This window comes from Microtus pennsylvanicus, chromosome 11, assembly GCF_037038515.1.
Source record: "Microtus pennsylvanicus isolate mMicPen1 chromosome 11, mMicPen1.hap1, whole genome shotgun sequence".
NCBI classification, from domain to species: Eukaryota; Metazoa; Chordata; class Mammalia; order Rodentia; family Cricetidae; genus Microtus; species Microtus pennsylvanicus.
Genome location: NC_134589.1, coordinates 52,786,848 through 52,810,459, shown reverse-complemented (window position 1 = coordinate 52,810,459; position 23,612 = coordinate 52,786,848). Strand labels below are relative to the sequence as shown.

The 23,612-nt window shown below is 49.9% G+C and overlaps 1 protein-coding gene across 1 annotated transcript; it reads right to left on the bottom strand.

Moving 5' to 3' along the window:
- Positions 1–500: 500 nt before the first annotated feature.
- On the bottom strand, positions 501–20,535 carry Pfas (phosphoribosylformylglycinamidine synthase). Its single transcript, XM_075992085.1, has 28 exons — positions 20,438–20,535; positions 17,935–18,111; positions 16,851–16,986; positions 15,890–15,995; positions 15,087–15,276; positions 14,863–14,968; positions 14,422–14,562; positions 14,178–14,302; positions 13,543–13,671; positions 10,203–10,334; positions 9,802–9,930; positions 7,334–7,407; positions 7,067–7,223; positions 6,759–6,820; positions 6,481–6,642; positions 5,873–5,995; positions 5,614–5,745; positions 5,154–5,384; positions 4,825–5,005; positions 4,658–4,741; positions 4,304–4,459; positions 4,009–4,128; positions 3,247–3,392; positions 2,758–2,965; positions 2,561–2,652; positions 2,361–2,475; positions 1,196–1,519; positions 501–1,105 (listed from the first exon to the last, which is right to left on the bottom strand). The coding sequence occupies exons 2-28, from the start codon at positions 18,074–18,076 to the stop codon at positions 795–797; spliced, it is 4,014 nt and encodes a 1,337-aa protein (XP_075848200.1). The 5' UTR covers positions 18,077–18,111; positions 20,438–20,535; the 3' UTR covers positions 501–794.
- Positions 20,536–23,612: the final 3,077 nt, after the last annotated feature.

Sequence of the window (23,612 nt, the reverse complement as noted above, 5' to 3'; positions counted from 1 at the left end):
AGAAAGGGGCTGGTACATTAAACCATGACCCCAAACCAGGGCCAAGCACAGCGCCACTCACCCAAGAGGCTGAAGCTAGGGAATCTTGAGTTTAGGGCCAGCCTGGGCTACAGCCTGAGAGCCTGTCTCAGCCAGGCGGTGGTGGCGCACGCCTTTAATCCCAGCACTCAGGAGGCAGAGGCAGGCGGATCTCTGTGAGTTCGAGACCAGCCTGGTCTACAAGAGCTAGTTCCAGGACAGGCTCCAAAACCACAGAGAAACCCTGTCTCGAAAAAAACAAACAAACAAAAAAAAAAAACCAAAACCCTGTTCAGAGCTCCAAACGAGAGAATGAGGGACAAGGTGATGATCGCGGGAAGGAGAGCCTGCAGAACTCTGCCTACCCTATACTGTCAGCTGTCCCTAAAGCCAGAGGCTGCTTGCTGGAGACTCAGGCGAAACTCAAGAACTGAGAGCAGCTCCTGCAAGGGCAAAGCTAAAATGAGCAATGCACCCGGTGGTGGTGGTGGCGCACACCTTTAATCCCAGAACTCGGGAGGCAGAGTTGGATCTCTGAGAGTTCGAGGCTCTGTGAGACCGATTCCAGGACAGAGAAACCCTGTCTTGGAAAAAAACAAACAAAACAAACAAAAAATAAATAAAATGAGCAATTCAGCTGAGATGCCCCTAGCACTTTGGTTCTTGTCCGTACAAGATGCTTCTGGGAATCATGTGGGTACTCCTGAAGGCAATGGGAAAAAGGGGGCAGCAGATTCAAAGGATGAGCTGTGGGCCAGGGTGGTCACGCAGCCTCCTTAGCTCCTGTCCTCCTGTGTCCAGTTCCAAGCATTCACGAAGAGTTGCTGCCAAGGGGAGGTCGCAAGAGCATCAAAGGGAGAGGGTCGCCAAGCCCACTGCCAAGGCCTCACAGCCCGCTCAGGGTGTGGCATGAGCGCCAGATGACGACCATCTTGGGAGCAGATGCCAGCTATGCCCCCTGGAGATCCATTGGGGTTCAAGGGGTACTGTTCTGTGGGATTCCCATCATCATCTGCCCAGTGTAGCGGCACCAAGCCCCTGGCCTCGATCTTGGCTCTGAGTTCAGGAGAAGAAAATGCCATGTAACCTGGAAGCAAAGAAGAAAGGAAAGTGAATGCTAAGCATCTTCAGGCCCAGCCCCAGCTCCCATAGCCTCCCCTGCCTTCCCCAGCCTGACCTTCCCCGTGAGCACTCCACACGGGCAGCACAGAGCCTTCCATCCCGCGAAGCATCAGGGCTGGACCAGGCTCCACACGCACGGTGGCCCACCGGGACTCAAACCGCCCAGAGAGATTGTGGCGGAGCAGGAGGCCTGGCTTTGTTGGTTGCGAATCATGGCCTGACTCATCTTGCTCTTCACTGGGGTCACCTCCTACCCAGCCCAAAAGAGCCAGCAACTGACAGCCATTACACACTCCCAGGCTGAAGGTGTCTGGCCGCCTGCGGAAGCGTCCTAGCTCTTCCCTGGCTCGTGGATTAAAGGTCACTGCAGCTGCCCACCCTAGGAAAAACAAGACAAATCGAGATGTAAACAGTTTAAGAAAAACAGAAGCAGGGAATGAGGGCAACAAGAAAACTGCTACAAGAAAACTGCTAACAGTCAGGTCCTCTCTACAGACCCTGGGGCAGCCTTACCTGCTTCAGTCAGATAGTCTGACCAGGGATCTGTGATTTTCTTTATGCTAAACCAAAATATTTTTTTTTTAATTTTATGTAATTGTCTAAGACTCAATAGTAAGATTTCTGTTGGGTGAGCCAGGTGGTGGTGGCGCATGCCTTTAATCCCAGCACTGAGGAGGCAGAAGCAGGTACATCTCTGTGAGTTCGAGGCCAGCCTGGTCTACAGAGTGAGTTCCAGGACAGGCTCCAAAGCTACAGAGAAATCCTGTCTCAAGAAAAAAAATTTTAGTTGGACATGGGTGGCTCACACCTGGAGCTCCCAGTACTTGAAAAGTTAACGTAGGTCCTAGGACTACTCTGTGAGTTTGAGCGGCCTAGGCTTTCATGAAACTATTAAAAAAAAAAAAAGATTTCACACACAAAAACCTTTTGGCCTCTCTTGCGGTTGTGGTGAGCCATCTTCCCACAGGACAGGACAACCTGATCAAGTAGAAGAGCAGCTGACTGTTCAAATGAGACATATGCCCTCCAGCCTTGTACAGCCCTGGGAAGCCAGCAGCATCGTGTCAGGGATCCGTGGTTCTTTCGCTGACCTCTGGTCCTGAACCAGAGCACACTGCCTGTCTTTGTGATGGTGACAAGCCAGCCCTGGCCATGCAGAAGGAGCCAAAGCCCTTTTCAAGAAATGTGGGAATGGAGCATGCAGCCGTCTCCACACTGACCTTTGGCAGAGCCCAGCACATCTGCGTAGCTGAAGCCACCCACAAAGGCCACACCGCGGAAGGTGTCCAGCCCGATGGCCCCCGAGCAGAGATCCTGCATGGTGACATCCCACACCTAAAAGGACAGGGAAGAGAACCGTCAGAAGGCATACAACCAAGACCAGATCAAGATCTCCAGCTCAGCTAGCCACCGTGCTTACCTCAAACCCGGCCAAGTGAAAGGCGTCAGCCATCTCTCGGTCTCCATTACTGCCTTCCTCTCGCAAAATGGCGACTCGGGGGACGGGACCACCTGGAAGACATGTCTCTGAGCAGATGGTTACCCACCCGCTCCAAACCCCAGATACCTTCCCCAGAGAAGGTCCAGGTACCCAAGCCCCCATGTCCACTCCCTTACCAGGTTTACAGGGCACAGAGGCAATGGGAAAGGTGGGTGGCAGGCAGTAGCGGGGCCCTGTCCGCTCCTTTAGGCCCTGTTTCTCTTCTTCCACACAGCGTGGCTCTGCCTGCAGCAGCTCTAGCTGGAAACTGGTTTCTTCCCAGAGGGCTCTCAACTGCCCAACAGGCTCCTCTACAACGACAGTGCCATTCACGGACACTCGGACCTGGAGAGGGGACACTGATTAAAGACCAGGAGAAAGTATGGCCCCATGATAGTTTCAGAGTGGCAGCTTCTTCTTTTGGTTTTTCAAGAGAGGGTTTCTCTGTGTAACAGCTCTAGCTGTTCTGAAACTCACTTTGTAGACCAGGCTGCCCTTGAACTCACTGAGATCCGCCTGCCTCACCCACCAAGTGCTGAGATTAAAGGCATGAGCCACCACCACCCAGTTGGAGTGGTATTTTCTTACAGGCTCACATTAACACTACCCTCTCCTTGGCTTCTCACCATGGCCTGGGGTCCAGCCTCGCCTGTGTGGCCCAGTTCCAGACACTGTAGGCCAGCACCCTGGTACCGCAGCAACACTCCGGCTACATCTGCTTCCTGTACCTCCAACACCAGGCCTGGCTCCTCCGCAAACAGCACAGGCAGCGCTGGAAGGGAAACAGGGGTGAGCCAGGATGACCAGGATGCTGCCAGGACCCAAGCAGGCGGGGTCTGGATGAGGGGTACATGGAAGTTGCACCAGGAGCTACAAGAGGTCTTAGAAAGACCCAGTTCAGAACATGAAGAAAGCATGAAAGAGACAGCTGAGACTCAGGAGCAAGGGTCAGGGAACAGAAGTGACATAGACACAGTGTTAGAAAGACAAAAAGATGCAGAGGGCCTGGGGCTTAAGGACAGAAGATAACGGGAGAGAGAAAGAGGGAACTGACAGATACAAAGGCCCAGGACTGCAGGACTAAAGCTGTGGACTCACTCGGAGGTCAGTCACCAGAGCAAACACCAGGTTGGTGAGGGCTTCAGATACAGCCAGCCTGGCAGCAACCTTGCAGTCCAGCAAGCTCTTGACTGGCTGCTCTCCCAGGGCTGTGGCGGCCCCTGTGAGCTCCTGGTGGCTCAGTGCCACAACAGCCACACCAGCCAGAGGAGTCTGCAAGGGCCCAACACACTGCTGTTGGGCCACAAGGCCACCCACATTCTTTACACCAGAAGGTCTACAGATAAAGAAGACAGCCCAGGCCTTAGGCTAGACCCCAAGCTCCTCACCGTCGATCCCGGGGGCAGACACATCCACCTCTATCCCACAATTCCCAGCAAAGGCCATCTCTAGCAGGCAGGTGACAAGCCCTCCGTCGCTGACATCATGGCCTGAGCAAAGACGGCGATCTGGAGGAAGAAGGAAAGTTCAGCCACCTCAGGCCAAGCCTCATGGCTCCACAGCATCTGGAGAGCCAATGGGACGGCAGGCACTCGTAGGAGCGAAGAGCCTGAACCCCAGGCACCCCACTTGTTCAGGAGGAGAGCGTCTGCCATGGGTCTGCCACAGACTAGGCCCACTCACCTTTCAGCAGGCCCTGGGTGATACGGAAGGCACGCACGAGGTTCTCGGGAAGGTCTAGGTCAGGAGGGTGCTCCCCAAGCTGGGAGAAACACTGGGCCAGAGCCGTGCCTCCCAGCCGGTGCTGTCCAGGGCTCAGAGGCACATAGAGCAGATGACCTAAGGAAATGAGGGGAGATCAGCTCAAGACCTTGCCTCAGTATTCCCAGCACACAGAGACATCACCAACTGCCAGTCCTAGAAAGCCAACATAGCTCAGGGCTGGGATGAGGGGGACCAGGACACATGAAGCAGACCCCAAACCAAGGACCAAGCTTAGAATATATATACACAAGATTAAGGACGACAAAGTCATACCTTTCCCTCCAGGATGCTTGAGGTCTGGGGTCACAGTGGCTGTGATGTCTGGACAGACAGCGTAGGCTGAAATGACCAGCGACCCTACCCACCGAGGAGGAAGAACGAAGTGAGGTGCCAGCCCAGCCCACATGCCTTCTTCCCTCTCCCAAGGGCCTCGTCCTTACCAGGAGCCCGCACGGTCTCAGTGCCAACCCGAGCAGCCATGCTGAGGGAATCCTTGCCACCATCCACTGCCACACCCAGTGCCGCCATCAGTGTCACCATGGCCTCACAGGCATCAGCCAGAGCTGCACCCTCACCCGGGAGCTTGGCTGCCCACATCCAGTTCCCACTGCACTTCACATCCTGGGAACATTGGGAAACAGACACGGCATTAGAGAGACAGAGAGATGCAGAGGGCCTGGGGCTTAAGGACAGAAGATAACGGGAGAGAGAAAGAGGGAACTGACAGATACAAAGGCCCAGGACTGCAGGACTAAAGCTGTGGACTCACTCGGAGGTCAGTCACCAGAGCAAACACCAGGTTGGTGAGGGCTTCAGATACAGCCAGCCTGGCAGCAACCTTGGAATCCAGCAGGCTCTTGACTGGCTGCTCTCCCAGGGCTGTGGCGGCCCCTGTGAGCTCCTGGTGGCTCAGTGCCACAACAGCCACATCAGCCAGAGGAGTCTGCAGGGGCCCGACACACTGCTGTTGGGCCACAAGGCCACTCACAGAGCGATCCACCTATGGAACCGGATATAATTAGAAAGAAGGTAAGGGTCAACGAGGGCTGGCTATGCCCTGAAGTGCAAGCAAGAACATACAGAAGGTGGGGAGCAGGAACAATAGGCTACTGAGGATGTCACACTCCCCAACCCCTTCATTCCCAAAGCCTAGGACACCCCAGTGCGGGGGAGGGCCAGGATGCAGGACAGGGAAAAACGCAGAAGGCCAAGTGTGGTGCCAGGAGGACCTTGTTGGTGAGGTAGCGCTTGCTGGCCACAGCAGGTAGCCTTAGGACGCGTTCCAGAGCCTGGCGCACGCTCAGATCCGGGGGCAGGAGCAGAGGCTGCAGCACAGGGGGCTCCCTCTGGAGGAAGAACTCCTGTAGTGGAAGAGTGGCCGAGTAGAAGCACCTGAGAAGACTAGGCACAGGTGACACACAGGGAAGGGAAAACCAGTATGACAGGAAGGCCGGAGGGAAGCACATTTCACCACCCCGGCCCACATACCTTCTGAGGCATCTTTCCCAGAACCCAGTCAAGCTCCAGGTCCACAGGGGTTGGAGGTGTTAGCGACGCATCTCCCTGGCCATCTTTTCCCACAGGACACTCACGATCATCCACTAGCGTGATCTGTGGACCCCGGGGACAGTCCCCGTAGAAAATGAGAGCTTCAACACCAGCAGGGAATGTGTTTAGAGAGCAGGGGAAAGTATCCCATCCTGTCTTGGCATCCCTGAGTTCCTCATCTCTCCCAACCCAGGCTGCTCGAGCCCACCTACAGCGCCTGCTCCTAACCATTGGGATCCATTCTCTCTCTCTCTCTCTCTCTCTCTCTCTCTCTCTCTCTCTCTCTCTCTCTCCTCTCCTCTCCTCTCCTCTCCTCTCCTCTCCCTCTCCCTCTCCCTCTCCCTCTCCCTCTCCCTCTCTCTCTCTCTCTCTCTCTCTCTCTCTCTCTCTCCCTCTGTCTCTCGACAGGGCTTCTCTCTAGCTTTGGAGCCTATCCTACAACTCACACTGTAGATCAAGCTGGTCTAGAACACACAAAGATTCACCCATCTCTGCCTTCCGATGCTGGGATAAAAGGCATGTGCCACCACCGCCCGGCTTCAACTCACTCTCTTGTCTCCAGTGATTGTGCCCACAAAACAAACTGGGCAGCGTTCCCGGGCACTGACACGATTCAGAAAGTCCCGGTCAGAGGGCCTCAGCAAAAGCGCATTTGACTCCTGGTACTCGGCCCCCCAGATTTCCAGTGCATTCAACGTTGGGTCACCCAGCTGCACAGACATGGCAGGGAAGAACAAGACGGGTCAGCGGACACTGCCTTGCCTCACAGTATTGCTGGGAATGGGGCAGAGAGGACAGCCAGGCGTCATGGATGAGGCCTCTGCACCTGGAAGCGGCTGGTATAAATGATGGCTCCTGCTGGGTCACTCAGCTCCTTGAGGACATTGCCTGGTGAGACAATGGCAACCTGGTCATGGTCAGCCCCAGGAGAGCTGCTGCCATACGCTTCCTATCTACCCTCCCAGGGCAGCAGCAGGATCCACCCCTCCACCCGAGCCTGTCCAGCATGAAGAGGGCATGGAGAAGGTGCTGCCAAGCTTGGTGGTTGGCAGCAAACCCTCAGTGCTTCTCCCCAAACCAAATCTGACCGCAGACCAAGTAGACCCAGCCTCGTGTTCTGACCCCTTCCCTCACCATTGCCACCAGCACCCTGGTCATGGAGGCTGCAGATGGGGTTTCCTCCTGGGGCCTCCACACAAGCCCGGATTACACGATTCATCTTCTGCTCCATTTCTGGATCTCCCCGTTGCACAGCGCCGAAGTCCAGGTCACTGGTGTTGTCTCCCTGAACCTGAGGAAGCATAGGACATAGCTCAGCTCAGAAAGGCTTGGAAGCTCCATGAACACACCCTTCAGGGGCCCAGGGACATCAAGGTGGCCTCCTTAACTAGTCTCACTTACCTGCACAGATGAAGCAGCTCCACCCCCAACTCCAATCCTGTAGACGGGACCCCCAACCTTCACAACCTCCATGCCTGCAAAGAAGGAAGTTTAAACCAGAGGCCAGAGAGGCTACATAAGAGACTATCACAGCGAGGCAATAGGAGTACCCTGATGTGAGGGGAACAGGACCACATAATCCACTAGGTAGAAGGGAGAGCAACCATACAACCCATGGAGGACAATGTGACGATAATAAACACTGCAAAGACGCAGAGTTAGAGATGGTGCAGTGCTTAAGAGCACCAGCTACTCTTGCAGAAGACCTGGATTCAGCTCTCAGCACTTCTAACTCGGCTCCAGAGGATCTGATACCCTCTTCTGGCCATGGTGGGCACTGCACCCTGTACTCAATGCACTTAGACACACATGCAGGCAAAACAGCCAGACGCATAAAGTAAAAATAGTTAAATTACCAACACACCTATTCTCTAATAGCAAAAATATATGCCAAGGAATTTAGTCTATAGCTTTATTAACAGGCACAAAATCATCTACGTGGAAGAGTAAACACCGAAGTATTTGTTTTAGCAAATACAGGAAACAATACGAGGCCTTTACACACAGGCTAAAAGGCAATACCTTTAGGATAGCAATATTCCCCACCACTTATCATAGATTCCACAGAGTGCCTATCAAAGCTAAAGTCTTTTCTGACTTTCTTGCAAACTGATAACTTAATTCTAAAATTCATAAAACAGTATTAAGCTGTCGGGCAGTGGTGGCGCACACCTTTAATCCCAGCACTAGGGAGGCAGAGGCAGGTGGATCCCTGTGAATTTGAGGCCAGCCTGGTCTACAAGAGCTAGTTCCAGGACAGCTAGGACTGTTACACAGAGAAACCCTGTCTGAAAAAAGAAAATTAAGCCTAAACCAGTCAAAAACAATCTTTTTATTATTTTTTTAATTTCTTTTTTTGTTGGTTTTTTTTTTATTTATTTATTATGTATACAATGTTCTGTCTGTGTGTATGTCTGCATGCCAGAAGAGGGCGCCAGACCTCATTACAGATGGTTGTGAGCCACCATGTGGTTGCTGGGAATTGAACTCAGGACCTTTGGAAGAGCAGGCAATGCTCTTAACCGCTGAGCCATCTCTCCAGCCCTCTTTTTTTGTTGTTTGTTTTGTTTTTCATGACAAGGTTTCTCTGTAGCTTTGGTGCCTGTCCTGGAACTAGCTCTTGTAGACCAGACTGACCTCGAATTCACAGAGATCTGCCTATCTCTGCCTCCTGAGTGCTGGGCTTAAATGTGTGTGCCACCACTGCCCGGTGCAATACATACACACTCTTAACTGCAGAGCCATCGCTCCAGCCTACCCAACAATCTCAAATTAGAACAAAATTGAAAGCTTTCTTTTTGCATTTACTTATGGTACTGGGGCCAAACCCAGAGCTTTGTGTTTCATTAGCCAAGTACTCCACAACTGAGTCACATTCTCAGCTCTGTTTCTAGAACTTCCCACAATGCTTCAGTCATAAAAACAGTGCAGAACTAGCATTAAGGGCAGATATAAATCAATTAAACAGAACTGCCCATCCAGAAATTAATTCACAAGTCTACAGTCAACTGACTTCGTGTGTGGAGCTGGACACTTGAACCCATGGCCGTGCACATGCCAGGAAGGTCCTCTCCTACTGAGACACACGCCCACCATTGCCAAATGACCTTCCTTCCTGATTGCGGGGATTAAAGGTTTGCACTACCACCACCTGGCCACTTTCTTTTTTCTTAATTAGTGTGTGAGTGTGCATCTTTGTCACACACATAATCATGCAGACACCAGAGTACTACATCCATGTGGAGGTCAGAGGACAACTTCCAGTTGTCAGCTTCCTCCCTTGACGAGTTTCAGAGACCAGGCTTGCTCGGCGAACGTCTTTACCCACTGACTTGGACTTTAATCACAGCCTTAAACACAGTGCCCAGCACACAATTGGTGGGCACTCAATAAATGTTTGCTCTATTCCAGCAGATAAAAGTACTGAGCATAAGCCGGGCGATGGTGGCGCACGCCTTTAATCCCAGCACTCGGGAGGCAGAGGCAGGCGGATCTCTGTGAGTTCGAGACCAGCCTGGTCTACAGAGCTAGTTCCAGGACAGGCTCCAAAGCCACAGAGAAACCCTGTCTTGAAAAAGCAAAAAAAAAAAAAAGGACTGAGCATAAAGCGATACTAAACATAAACACTGGCTTCAAAGCCTTAACACCGGGGTGTACTGCAACTCACAAGTACACTTGGAAGAGATAAAAGACCATAGAGACTGAGAGTACCTACCTAATAGAAACTGTCCTGCCTTGACAACCTGTTAGAAGAGACAGGAGCCGGGAGAGCAGAAACCAACCCCTGTACGCCTTCATAGCTCCCTCCCGGTGGCTGCCCTATGCTGAGAGGAAGCTGGTTAGATGCAGAGAAGGGTGGTGGCTCTTACCTGGCTCTGGGGGCTCTTTCCCCACATGCTTGGCTTCCATAGACCCAATGCCCCCGCTAAACATGATGGGCTTGATCCACTCACGCCGCTGACCACCTGGCAGCTGGAGACCCAAAGAGCGGGCAAATCCTAGTGCGGAAGTGAAGAGGTTAGTCCACAGTGTCTGCAGCCCCACAGCCCGGGTCACACTACGCCCACAGCCTCTCTGGAGTGTGGAAGTGAAGAGGTTAGTCCACAGTGTCTGCAGCCCCACAGCCTGGGTCACAATACGCCCACAGCCCCTCTGGAGTGTGGAAGTGAAGAGGTTAGTCCAGTGTCTGCAGCACCACAGCCCCTGGGTCACACTACGCCCACAGCCCCTCTGGAGTGTGTTATTCTTTCTTATGCACCCCGAGGCTCACCAGCCAGCACGGGTTCTCCAAACTTGTTGCCATAGTCAGATGCTCCATTACTGGCTTCAATAGCAACTTCTAAAGGCCTGGCAAAGTTCCCAGGATACTGGAAGCTTGGATCCTCCCAGGGCAGATTATAACCTGAGATGGAAAGATAAGGTTCAGTAAACTATAAAAAGGAAGGGCACGAGCTCAAGAGACAGCTCAGTAAGTCAGCAAATGCCTACCACACACAAGGCCCTGGGCTGGATCCCCAGCACTGAAAGGAAAAAAAAAAGCAGAAGATAGAGGACATATCTTCAGAGAATTCTCTAAGCCACTGAAGCTACCCACGTGGTTAGAAGGTGAAGGTGTAAAGCAGACAGCTCAACACTGGTTTGCTTCCATCTTCAAAACTAGCCTTTTCTTGACTCAATACTTTGTTACTTTCTCGTTTTTTGAGTCTCACTATGCACCCTTGTTAGCCTGGAACTCAGAGATACCCCTGGCCCTACCTCTTGCGTGCCGGGATTAAACCCTTGTGCAACCATATAGAGCATATTTATGGTACCTTTTTTGGTGGTGGTGGGGGGAATTAAGGTAAAGTTTCTTTGTGTAGCATTGACTGTCCTGGACCTCACTCTACAGACCAGGCTGGCCTCAAACTCAGAGATTAGCCTACCTCTGCTTCCTGAGCGCTAGGATTAAAGGCGTGCGTGCACCAATACCATGATTTTAATCATTCTTAACCCTTTAGCAATGCTAGTGATCCTGATCAGAGCCTTGCACAAGCTAAGGAAGAACTCTACCCCTCGGTTGTTCCCCAGCCCTAGGATCAGACCACTTAAGCTCCTCCCACCCCACTAAGGTTTTGTGTGTCTGTGTGGGTGTAAATGTTAGTACAGGTGACTATGGATGCCAGAAGAGGATGCTGAATCCCATGGAGCTAGAATTACAAGTGACTTTGAATCAAAATGTAGGTAACTGGGACTTAACTGAGGTCCCCCTCCAAGACAAGTACCAATGGCTAGGTAACACATTCCCTTAATTCCAGCACTCGAGGCAGAAGCAGGTTGATCTTGGTAAGTTCCAGGCTACATAGTATATCAAAAATAAAAATAAGAGTAGTTTCTCCAGCCCCCTTTTAAAAACTGTATGTTTAGCCGGGCGGTGGTGGCGCACGCCTTTAATCCCAGCACTCGGGAGGCAGAGACAGGCGGATCTCTGTGAGTTCGAGACCAGCCTGGTCTACAAGAGCTAGTTCCAGGACAGGCTCCAAAGCTATAGAGAAACGCCGTCTCGAAACAAAACATGTTTGTATATGTTTATATGCACACATGAGTGCAGGTACCCAGAGTACAGAAGAGGGCATCAGATCACCCTGGAGTTGGAGTTACAGACAGTTGCTGGCCACCACCATGGATGCTGGGAACCAAACTTGGATGCTTTGCACAAGCAGTAGGTACTTTTGACTGCCAAGCTATCCCTACAGCCCCTACTTGTTTGTTTCTTCTCTCTCTCTCTCTCTCTCTCTCTGTTTCTTGACAAGATTTCTCTGTATAACAGCCCTAGCTATCCTGGAACTAGCTGTATAGGCAAGACTGGACTTGAACTCACAGAGATCTGCCTGCATCTGCCTCCTGAGCTGGGATTAAAGACGTGCACCACCACCACCTAGTTCCATTGCTTACTTTCCAAAACAGAGATTTTTTTTGGTAGCTCTGAGTATCCTAGAACTTACTCAGTAAACCAGGCTGGCTTAAAACCAAAGATTCACCTCTGCCCCTCCCAAGTGTTGGGATTAAAGGTGTGTGCCACCACTGCCCAGCACCGCTTCTTTTTTAAACAAGATTTTTGTTTTTTGTTTTTTTTTTCTAAAGCTTTATTTATTTATTATGTATACAACATTCTGCCTCCATGTATGCCCGCACGCCAGAGGAGGGCACCAAATCTCAGTACAGATGGTTGTGAGCCACCATGTGGTTGCTGGGAATTGAACTCAGGACCTCTGGAAGAGCAGCCAGTGCTCTTAACCTCTGAGCCATCTCTCCAGCCCCCTTTTTTTTGGTTTTTTGAGGATAAGATTTCTCAGTAACTATGGAGCCAGTCCTGGAACTCACTCTGTAGACCAGGCTGGTCTCGAACTCACAGAGATCTGCCTGCCTCTGACTCCTGAGTGCTAGGATTAAATGCGTGTGCCACCACCACCCAGCTTAAACAAGATTTTTATCATTTTAAAAAAATGATGTGTATATGTATGAGTACCCACAGAGGCCAGACGTATTGCATCCCCACCTCGAGCTAGAGTTACGCAGGCAGTTGTGAACCAACCAACCAACATGGGTGCTGGGAAGCAAATTCAAGTCCCTGCAACAATAGCACACTTAATTACTGAGCCATCTCTCCAGCCCGTTGCATAAGTTTTTTTGGATATTGAAACATTCCGTCCTGTAGCGTAGCTCTTTAAGTAAGAAGGTGAAAAAAAGCCGGGCGGTGGTGGCGCACGCCTTTAATCCTAGCACTCGGGAGGCAGAGGCAGGCGGATCTCTGTGAGTTCGAGACCAGCCTGGTCTACAAGAGCTAGTTCCAGGACAGGCTCCAAAATCACAGAGAAACCCTGTCTCGAAAAACCAAAAAAAAAAAAAAAAAAGAAGGTGAAAAAACTCCCTGAAACTGACCAGCCACCAGACCCGACCCTCCTCAGCGTGAGCCAAACTCAGACTGAGCTAAGCTGCAAAGACGCTGAATCCAGACCAGCTGCCTGGGAGAATCAGAAACCAGAAGAGCCACCTGGAAAGGACATGCTCCAACCGTCTGAGCTGCCTGCAGGCCGTGCAGAGTGCTCCAGGTTCCCAGTTTTGACATTTGTCACCCATGCTGGGGTGGCCTTGGTAATGCGGCTGTCTTTGAGTCATTTCTACTCCTGTAAGTAACCCCTGACCCATACTCTTACAAGTAGCTCCAATAAAACTCATTGGCTCACCAAGCTGGCCTATGGTGGAATCGGTACTTTGGTCTGTTGTGGGGTGAGTAGACATATATATTGTGTCTTCCCAGGATAAGTGGTCATACAACAGCCCCTCAAGTCTCTTAAGGTTCTCTAGATTTAGTGGGCCAATACTGGTCATAAGATAACCTGGTCTCATGTTTTCTAACTATGTGAATGCTGGCTTAAGAAAACCGTAGGTCTCTCCAAAACCAATCTGGCAATCTCCAAATCCCCCAATTTATGCTACTCATGTTCATGACCAGCAAAAATCGACCACTGTGACGCTCCCCCTCACACCCAGATGACCTTCAGACCTGAGAGATCTAAGTGCTGGTCCTGCCGGGACAAAGGGAAGGTGGTTAGAGAAGAAAAAGAAGAAACCTGGGATGTGCAGGTTTCCAAAGCAGTAGCCAGCAGTGCCAGCTACCACGTGGGCCCCACGACCTGTGCACTGGACATCTCGGATGCGGCCACCTGTGCCTGTAGTTGCACCGCTGAAGGGGGCCACTCCTGCAAAGAGAAAGCAAAGGAGATATGGGTGACACAGAGATAAAACCCACCCCTAGCTGGGTGGTGGCGGCACACACCTTTAATCCCAGCACTCTGGAAAAAGAAGCAGGTGTATCTCTGTGTGTTTGAGCTAGCCTGGTCTACAGAGAGTTCCAGGATAGCCAAGGTTACACAGGGAAACCCAGTCTTGAAAAATCAATCAATCAATCAACAACAACAAAACACCCCTAAACCATATGTGGGGGAACACACCTTTAATACCAGTACCCTGGAGGCAGAGGCAAACAGGTCTTTGAGTTTGAGGGGCCAGCCTGGTCTATAAAGCAAGTTATAGCTAGGGACACACACACACACACACACACACACACACACACACACACACACACACACACACCTAATGGCCTCCATGGACTTAAGAACAACAACTGAGGCTCAGACTCAGGGCCTGGGTCCTTTGTGCCCTCCTACTCTCTAAATTTACCCATCTACACCGGGACCCAGCTCACCTGTGGGGAAGTTATGGGTCTCCGCTGTGAAGACAACATGTCTAAGCCCCTGCTGTTGCCGGAAGCAGCTTGGTTGCGTAGGGTCCTCAGGCTGTAAGAATCGGACTTCCTTCCCCTGGATTGCACTATGGACACAGCCATTCTATACCTTGTGTTTTTCCCCAAGAGCCACGCCAAACCAACCAGTGTCCAAGGCGTCCCTTCTCTCCAACCCAAGACCCCTTCAGCCCAGGGCATAGCCGACCTGCTGTTGTCACAGAACTTGAGGACATTGTTAGGGTTTGAGCATGCCTGGGTGCTCATGATGGACTCAAACAGAGAATGTGCTAGCTTCTTCCCATCCACATGGAGCTGGCCTTTGAAGAACCAATGTCGGCTGTGCTCACTGCAGGAGTGACAGGAGGGGAAGATACAAAAGCGAGGGTCACTCCTCAGTGCTGCGTCTTCTCAACAGCAGTCACGAGATGCCAAAGTTCATCCCAGAAAATCACTATGTGCTCTGCCACCGTGGCTTGTTGAGAATCCAAGTAAGATTAAAAAAACAAGATTTAAAAGTAGACACCTAGAAGGGTAAGGAGGCCAGACCCTCAAGAGATGTGGGCAGAGCACAGAAGATGTGTTCTTGTGGTATTCCTTTCTAACCTCCAAGGGCTAAGACAGCAGACAGTGGCATCCCCCTCCTCACCTGTTGGACTGAGCCAAGTCAAAGGCCTCCACGGTACTGGGGTTCCGCTGCAGTTCTTGGAAGCGCTTAGTGTAAAAATCCAGATCCCAGGAGTCAAGGGCCAGCCCTAGGAGACAAACCCTAGAAGAGCTGACAGCATGCCTCAAGCCGCCATGTTCCACGTCTCAGTAGTCTGCTGAACTACGTCGGGTCCTTCCCTTTATCTCCCATGAACACCTGCTCACCTAGATCCTGGTTGGCCTTCTCCAGGGCAAGCCGACCCTCAGCCAATATGTCGATGGAGCCCCTGAGTGGGGCCGGGATGCTTTGAGGAGAGAAGCTCTGGATGGGGTCAGGGTAGTGCTGCTCCGTCATCCGGTCATACAAGGCAGCCAGAGAAATGGCCTGCATCTCGGCCGTAGGGGGGTGGGCGAACTAGTGGGAAGATAGAGAAGAGGGCAACAGACAGAGCTGAAGAACTGAGAGAGAAAGGGCTCTGGACCTTCAAGCTGTTCGCCCCACTACTACCAGACAGCACCACTTCCCCATTCCAGTGTAGGTAAAAGTTCTAACCCTGAGCTATGCATGCTCAGGCCCACAGAACATCTTTATTCAGATTAAAAGAAAAAAGAACAGGGCTGGAGAGATTGCTCTTCCCAAGGTCCTGAGTTCAATTCCCAGCAACCACATGGTGGCTCACAACCATCTGTAATGGGGTCTAGTGCCCTCTTCTGGCCTGCAGGCATACAGACAGAATATTGTATACATAATAAATAAATAAATATTAAAAAAAGAAAAAAAGAACAAAACAAAAAACTCCACTCTGGGCATGAACCTGTGCCAGGATGCATAGGTCAGGCTGGGAAGGCAAGCTGGCCCATTTATTGTTCAACCAGGTACCTTCAAGCAGCAAACAACCTCCCAAGCATACAGGGGAGGCCTAAATCCGAGGGCTCCACCCTGCTTCTCCCCTGACTTTGCTAGAGCTTAGGGTCTAATCTCTGGCCCACTCACTCCTCGATTTTCCAGCACAATGCCCACACCTCACCGAAAGCCGGTAGCGCCGGGTGGTCTCTACCCGATCCACAGCTCTCAGCCCAGAAGCTTGGCACACAGAGACAATATTGCTGGATGCCGGGGTAGAGAAATTCAGCCTGAGGGAAGAGTCAGGTGGTTAGGGTCCAAGGGCCCTAACAAGCCTTGGGAAGGTGGATCTTGCCCACAGTGGTCTACTCAAACACTATTACCTCTTTGTAACTGGCCTCCTGCCTCAGACTAGGTGCCAAGAAAACCTGTTTTCAAAAGTTTATCAGTCTGGTCTACAGAGTTCCAGGACAGCTAGGGCTGTCACACAGAGAAACCCTGTCTCGAAAAACAAAGCAACAACAACAAAACACATAAAAACAAAACAACAAAAAACGAAAGAAAAAGAAGAAGAAAAAAGTTAATCAGAGGCTGGAGAGATGATCAGTGGTTAAGAGACAGCCTGCTCTTCAAGAGTTTGGTTCCTTGCACCCATGTCAGGAGGCTCAGGACTGTCTGTAACTCCAGCTCTAGGGGGATCCGATGGCTCTAGCCTCCATGGGCACCTCCACTCAAAGTGAACATACACACACACAAGGCCAGCATGGGAAACTTAGCAAAAGCATCTTTCAAAGAAAAAGTAAAAGAACCAAAATGGTTGAATGGTACAGGGCTTACTCAGCATGCATAAAGTCCTATGGTCAATCTCTAACAAATGGGAACGGAGAGAAACCACGGTTCAACTTCTCAGAGTGTTAGCTGTCAATTCTAAAATAGATTTGGGAGCTAATTCAATTTTCAAGACATTTGTGCACACAGGGAAAATATTTGCATGGCTTCCTAGGCAGAGAGGATGGGGCAAAGAGAATACCCAAAGATTACAGGGGAAAGGAGAGCAACAGAATAGGTGGGGTTGACAGCGAGGGTGAAAGGGAGGTGTGCCCGGGAATACGGGACCAATTGCCAGGGAAGAAACCCAACCGTACCTGGGTCCCACCTCCAGCAACAAGTCATTAGAGCCGGGAACAAGCCAGGATTCCTGAGCAACGTCATCCAGCAACAATGGGCAGCCAAACAGCCACTTCAACTTCTTCATCTCCTCTGCCCCGGGAAGGGTCTCAGCTGCAGAGACAGGACAAGGGCATCTCAAGACACGGCCTCACGCACCAGACCACCTCCTTTAAGAAACCAACACCTAGAGCTGAACATGGTAGCCCACGCCTTTAGTCCAGCACTTGGGAGACAGAGACAGGCAGATCTCTGTGAGTTCTAGGCCAGCTTGGTCTACAGTTAAAGCTCCAGGACAACCAGGACTACACAGAGAGAGATCTGACTCAAATTAATTAATTAAAAACAAACCAAACAAAACAACCCAGAACCCAACACCCAGAGGCTGAGACGGACTCAGCAGTTAAAAGGACAGGTTGCTCTTCCAGAGGGCCTGAGTGGACCATCCACACCCACGTCATGGCTTACAACATCTCTAACTCCAGTTCCAAGGGATCCATGCCCGCTTCTGGCCTCTGCAGCAGCAGGCACACGCGCTGCACAGATACGCATGCAGAAAAAAAACACAAATACATGCAACATACCTGCAGCCATGTCTGACAACGATGGAAGGAAGAATCCTCTCACTCCCACGTGTTCAAGTACACAAACACACACACACAACACACACACAAATCAAACTGGAGACTGGAGAAGTGACCCAGGGGTTAGCATCACAGTCTGCTTTCAACAATGGAAGGAAGAATCCTCTCACTTCCACGTGTTCAAGTACACATACACACACACACACAACACACACACAAATCAAACTGGAGACTGGAGAAATGACCCAGGGGTTAGCATCACAGTCTGCTTTATCAGAAGACCCAGGTCTAATTGCCAGCACTCATGTTAGTGATGAGCTGTGCTGACAAGGCCAACCCTCCAAAGGTTAGGCAGCGAACTGGGAGAATAAGTCATCCTTAGCCACAGTGAGAGTTCAAGACCAGTCTGGGCTACATGATGCTCTGACTCAACCCACCAAACAACAAAACAAAATTTAAACCCAACTCTGGGCCTCACCTGCCCAGTGCACATTGTAGCACAGCTCGGTCTCTACACTCTGAAGCTTTGGCAGTTTCTCCTGTAGTTTCCGAAGAGCGTGGCCAGAGGCTGCCCCCTCGTGGCCAGAGGGACGGACGTAAAAGTGAAGGACGGGGGCCATCTCTACAGATGGCTTTCTGGCAATGAATTAGGTCCCTTAAACAAAACAAATAAATAACAGTAGTTGATTTCAAGTTTCATGGACAGCCAGACACTGGAGATAAAGAGGGGGACATTACAGGAGAATTCAGGAAACTAAGTAACCAGAAAAGGGAGGATTTTTAACTAATCCTGCAAAATGTTGGCTTTCCAGGCTGGGAAGGGATGGCTTGGCAGTACAGCATGTTTTCAGCCCTGGGCTCAATCTCTAGCACACGCACATGCCAACATAAGCATAAGAGGGCATTAGGAGTGTCGGGGAGAGGCATATGGACACATCTTTGAGCCCCAGCAAGGTCTTAAGAACATTACACCACCGGGTGGTGGTGGCACACGCCTTTAATCCCAGAGCTTGGGAGGCAGAGGCAGGCAGATCTCTGTGAGTTCGAGGCCAGCCTGGTTTACAGCGTGAGTTCCAGGACAGGCTCCAAAGCTACTCAGAGAAACCCTGCCTCGAAAAATAAATAAATACACACATAAATAAAATACCATCACCTCTATTTATGTGTCATAAATACAGTCAACTGAGGCTGAAGATTTAACACAATAAAATGTTTATCTAGCGTTCATGAAGTCCTGGGCGTTTTGATTCCCAGGACCATATAAACTGGGCAAAGTGACAGATACCTGTAATCCCAGCACACAGAATGTGGAAGCAGGAGGATCCTGAGCTCAAGCTTATCCTCAGACACACAGTGAGACTGAAGCCAGCCTAGGCTATAACAGACTTATCTTTCTTCTTCCCCCTTTTCTTTTTCCCAAGATGAATAGTTTATGTGGCTCATGGGAAGAGAGCTGGAAGCTAGGCTGTACCCCGGGCACTCCCAGTCAGAAGATGTGCTGTTCCACTAGTCTTCCCCATCACAGGAAACCTGACTACCACCTAAACAGTTGCTCAACTGGATGCAGAGACATAGGATTCGGTGGTAAAGCACTTGGCCAGCACGTGCAAGGCCTGAGGTTCAATCCTCTGTACTACAAAAAGCAAAAATTAAGCCAGCCTTAATTACTCTATTCCCTCAGCCTCTCTATACCCAATCTGTCAACAAATCTACTTCCAAACATATCTTAAATCTCTGGCCTTTTCATATTTGCTACCTCCCCAGTTCACGTCACCATCATCACCCGTCTGGACTGATCAAAGTATTGGTCTCTTTGTTGCTGTTGTTTGTTTACGAGACAAACTCAGGTTATTATATAGAGCCCAAGGCTGGCCTGGAACTCACAATCACATTGGCACTGCCTTCAAATGCTGGGACTACAGGTTTATATCACTTTACCCAGTTACATGAATTCTTGAGCCCTCTGATTCCACTGCTAAAAACCACATCCTACTTGCCACAAACTAGCACAAAGACCACGATGGCTTAGTGGATAAACACTTGACACTTGACTCTCTGAGTTCCAGGGTTTATATAGTTCCAAGCCACCCAGGGCTGTATAAAGACCCTTGTCAAGCCAGGCAGTGGTGGCACACACATTTAATCCCAGCACTTGAGAGGCAGAGGCAGGTGGATCTCTGAATTCGAGGCCAGTCTTGTCCACAAAGCGAGTTCCAGGGCAGCCAGAATTATTACACAGAGAAATCCTGTCTCAAAAAACCAGAGAGAGAGAGAACAAGAGATCCTGTCTCAAAAAAAAAAGCAAAACCAACCAAACAAGTTGTTGAATGAATGAATCTTTTATCCCCACATCTCAGTTAACCCCTACCACTCAGTCTTCCTGGAATTCTTTTTTTAAGCAAACAATGACAACAACGACCAAACGGGGCCTCATTTAGCCCAGGCTGACCTCTAACTCACAGTGTAACTGATGACCTTGAATTTTTAATCCTACCATTCCCACAAACCTCTCTCGATGCCTACAATTTCAGGTGTTCTCCACAACACCCGGTTTATGAGGCTGTGGGCATCGAACCCGGGGTCCCGTGCTAGAAAAACATTCTACGAGCTGCATCTCCAGCCCTCTGGAGTTACTTTTCAAAGATTTTCGTCTATCAATCCCAGCGAAATATAAGCTCCTGGAATAACGAGACAGGGTTTTATTTCGGAGCTATATTCCCAACGGCTCGTATCCTGACCGACACATTTGATGACTGGAACCGTGAGGGGAGGCTCCTTCAATCCTATCATGCACCTCCACCGCGTGTCTGCAGAACACGCTCTCTAGCGGATGCACGGTCTACTTAAGGTCCGCGGGCCCAAGAGGACCCAGCCCGGCCTCATCGGGACACCGACAAAGCCTGGGTCGGGCTTGAGTGTATATGGCCAATGGAGCTGTGGATGGAGTGAATTTAGGGAAGGCACGCGCCAATGCTACTCACGTAATTCGGTCCACGCAGAATTCCAAAAATCTTGGCGCGCTGCACGTCATCTACGAGCGCCACCGTACGTCACCTACGAGCGCCACCTCCGGAGACCTGACCCGCGGGAACGAACGACCACGCCCCTGCCGTGGGCGGTGCCGCCACGCCCTCCTTCGGGTTGGGTAGTTCTCAGATTTTTTTTTTTTAGATTTATTTATTTATTTTTGTATAGGGTGATCTATCTGAATGTGCACCTTTATGCCAGAAGAGGGCATCAGATCCCACTATAGATAGTTGTGGGAACTGAACTCAGGATCTTTGGAAGAGCAGCCAGTGCTCCTAACCACTGAACCAACCATCTCTCCAGTCCCGGAATTCTTTAATAATCTCAAATTCTTTTAATCCAACACTGGGGAGGCAGAGACAGAAGGGTCTCTTTGAGTTCGAGACTATCCCAACCAAAGCTGCGAGAAACCACCTCGAACTTGAAATAACACTTATGAAAGAATATTCGTTCAATTCCTCGTCTTCGACTCCCTTGTCCCCTTCAATTACGACAAAAACTTAGAATTTAGGAATCTGAGCGAGAAACTTTTTAAATGTCTAAGATTCTGTTTTCCTTCTCCTTTCTCTTCGTTTTCAGTATTTTTTTTTGTTAATGAATAAATTCAGGAAAACACAGCGAGAGGATTTTTTTTTTTTCTCTTACATTTTTCGCAGTACTGGGAATTGGTTCTCAAACTTCCTAAGATTATGACCCTTTAATACAGCTCCTCATGTTGTGGTGACCCCCCCAACTATAAAATTATTTCATTGCTACTTCATAGCTGCAATTTTGCTACTGTTATGAATCGTAATATAAATATCTGTGTTTTCTGATGATCTTTCGCGACCCCTGCAAAAGAGTCGGTGAACCCAAAGGGGTGGCGACCCACAGGTTGAAAAACACGGACCTAGCGCTTTGCAAATGCCAGTCGAATGTTGTATCCTGAATTCTATTTGCAGCTGTATGTGTTTTCCTATTAATGATAAAATAGCTGACAAACGCCAGTTACAGAAGAAAGGGTTTATTTTGGTCTAACTCTGAAAGTGCAGTTTATCATGGACGGAGATCAAGTGTGAGAGTTGCTATGACAGCAAGCACAAAGCACCTGGTCACCTAGCAACCACAGGCAAGAAGCAGAGACAAATGAATGCTGGTCCCGTGTCTGGCTCCGTCACCCCCTACCCATTGTCCTCCCCTCCCCTTTCTATTTAGTCTAAGATCCTGGCTCATGAAACTGCCGCCTATGTTCATGCTGGGTCTTCCCACCTCCACACATCTGTAAATGTGCTAGAAGACCAGGAGTTTGTCTCCAAACTGATTTAAATCCTCTCAAGTTGATAATCAAGATTAACCATTACACCAATCTCTTTAAAAAAAAAAAGTGGGAGATGGGGTGAATCCAGGGTCGATTTCCAGCATACACACAGTGGCTCACAACTGTCTGCAACTCCAGTTCCTGGGGAGTCCACAGCCTCTTCTGGCTTCCCCGGGTACCAGACGTACCTGCGGGCATGGTGCACAGATGTACATGCAGGCAAAACACTCAAATACTTAAATATATAAAATAAATAAATCTTTTATTTAAAAAATGCCAGCTTGGGCTACATGAGACCCTGTCTTTAAAATAATGAAGAAAAAAAAGCTTGTTTGGAAAATGTATTGAGCAGCTCAGTAGGTGGGGCTCTTTGATGTTTAATATTTCTAGTATTTATGGTAAGTTTGCTACTATACAGCTATTTCTTCCTGAATTCAAAGTCTAAACTGGAGGAAGGTTCATGAAACTAGCAGGAAGCTCATTAGATTCACAAGGCTTCTCTACGAGGTTATCTAAGTGGTAAACAGTTGCTGGGGAGAGGAGACTGCACTGGGGACTTCAGGAATGTATTCAGTAATGACACATTGTCACCCATGCCGGCTAGGCACGGTAATATGCAAAACTGCTTCTGCAATTGCTCTAATACGCTCATTGGCTCACTAGCTGGAGCTGGTTGGATGTTTCTTTGGTCCGTCGTTGCCTTCTCTATCTGTGAAGACGAGAAATGAGTAGACTTAGATATTCCAGGGAAAGTCATGTAACGTTCACTAGCCCAACAGGAATAAGGATGAGTCTGCCAAAAGCCTTGCCTCCTATTTGAAACAGCTTCTTAGAGGAAGCTTCCTAGATGACATCAGTTAAAGGAGTCCCTAAGTGGTTACTCTTCTTCCTCCTGGACCCCCCCCCCCCCAGCGTGTGTCACAATTAACTGCAGTCACCCTTCCAAAGCAATCTCACATGCCCTGCGGGTCTCTCCACCTTCTCCCTGTCGTTTCTTTCTCTTTTGGCATTTGTGCCCGTCCTGACCAGAATTTCTGCTCCAAGAGGCTTATAGGTGACTAGACTTTCACTTCTCCAGGAAGTGAGTCATCCCCCTTATCCTCCCACACTCTACCCTCATATCCAATCCGTGACCTAATTTCAATTTGGGAGGAAGTCTTCCTTTGAGGTCAGTATTCTTTGCCAACTGGACACTCTGGCCTGTAGGTGGCTCCAGAGTAAACCCCATGTTGACAAGGCACAGGGGCTAGACCAGTTTTGAGTGTTGACTTAAGCAAAGAAACAAGCTGTCTGTCCACTCCAGGGTTGATGTACTTTAGTAGTACCAAAAATAGTCTTGGGCATTGAGTTCCTTCAGGTTCACCACTGGGAAAATTCTCAATGGTTGGTCTAGCTTGATGCATAATGGCACCTGGCCAGCCTGGGTTACAGGAGGCCTTATCTCGAAAGAAAGAAAGAAAGAAAGAAAGAAAGAAAGAAAGAAAGAAAGAAAGAAAGAAAGAAAGAAAGAAGAAAAAAAGGGGGCAGTATCCTAGGTTTGATCCTCAGATCCTCAAACAGAAATAATTTATTTTGCTTCATAAGAACAACTGGCCCTCACTGGAGAGATAGATGGCTCAACCTTTTAGAGGGAGAGATGCCTCAGGCATTGAGAATTCTCATTGTCACGAGAGAGAAGAGACACACACACACACACACACACACACACACACAGAGAGAGAGAGAGAGAGAGAGAGAGAGAGAGAGAGAAAGAGAGCGAGAGAGAGAGAGAATTCTTATTGTTCTTGCACAGGACCCAGGTTTGCCTCCCAGGACACTGATGGCAGCTCACG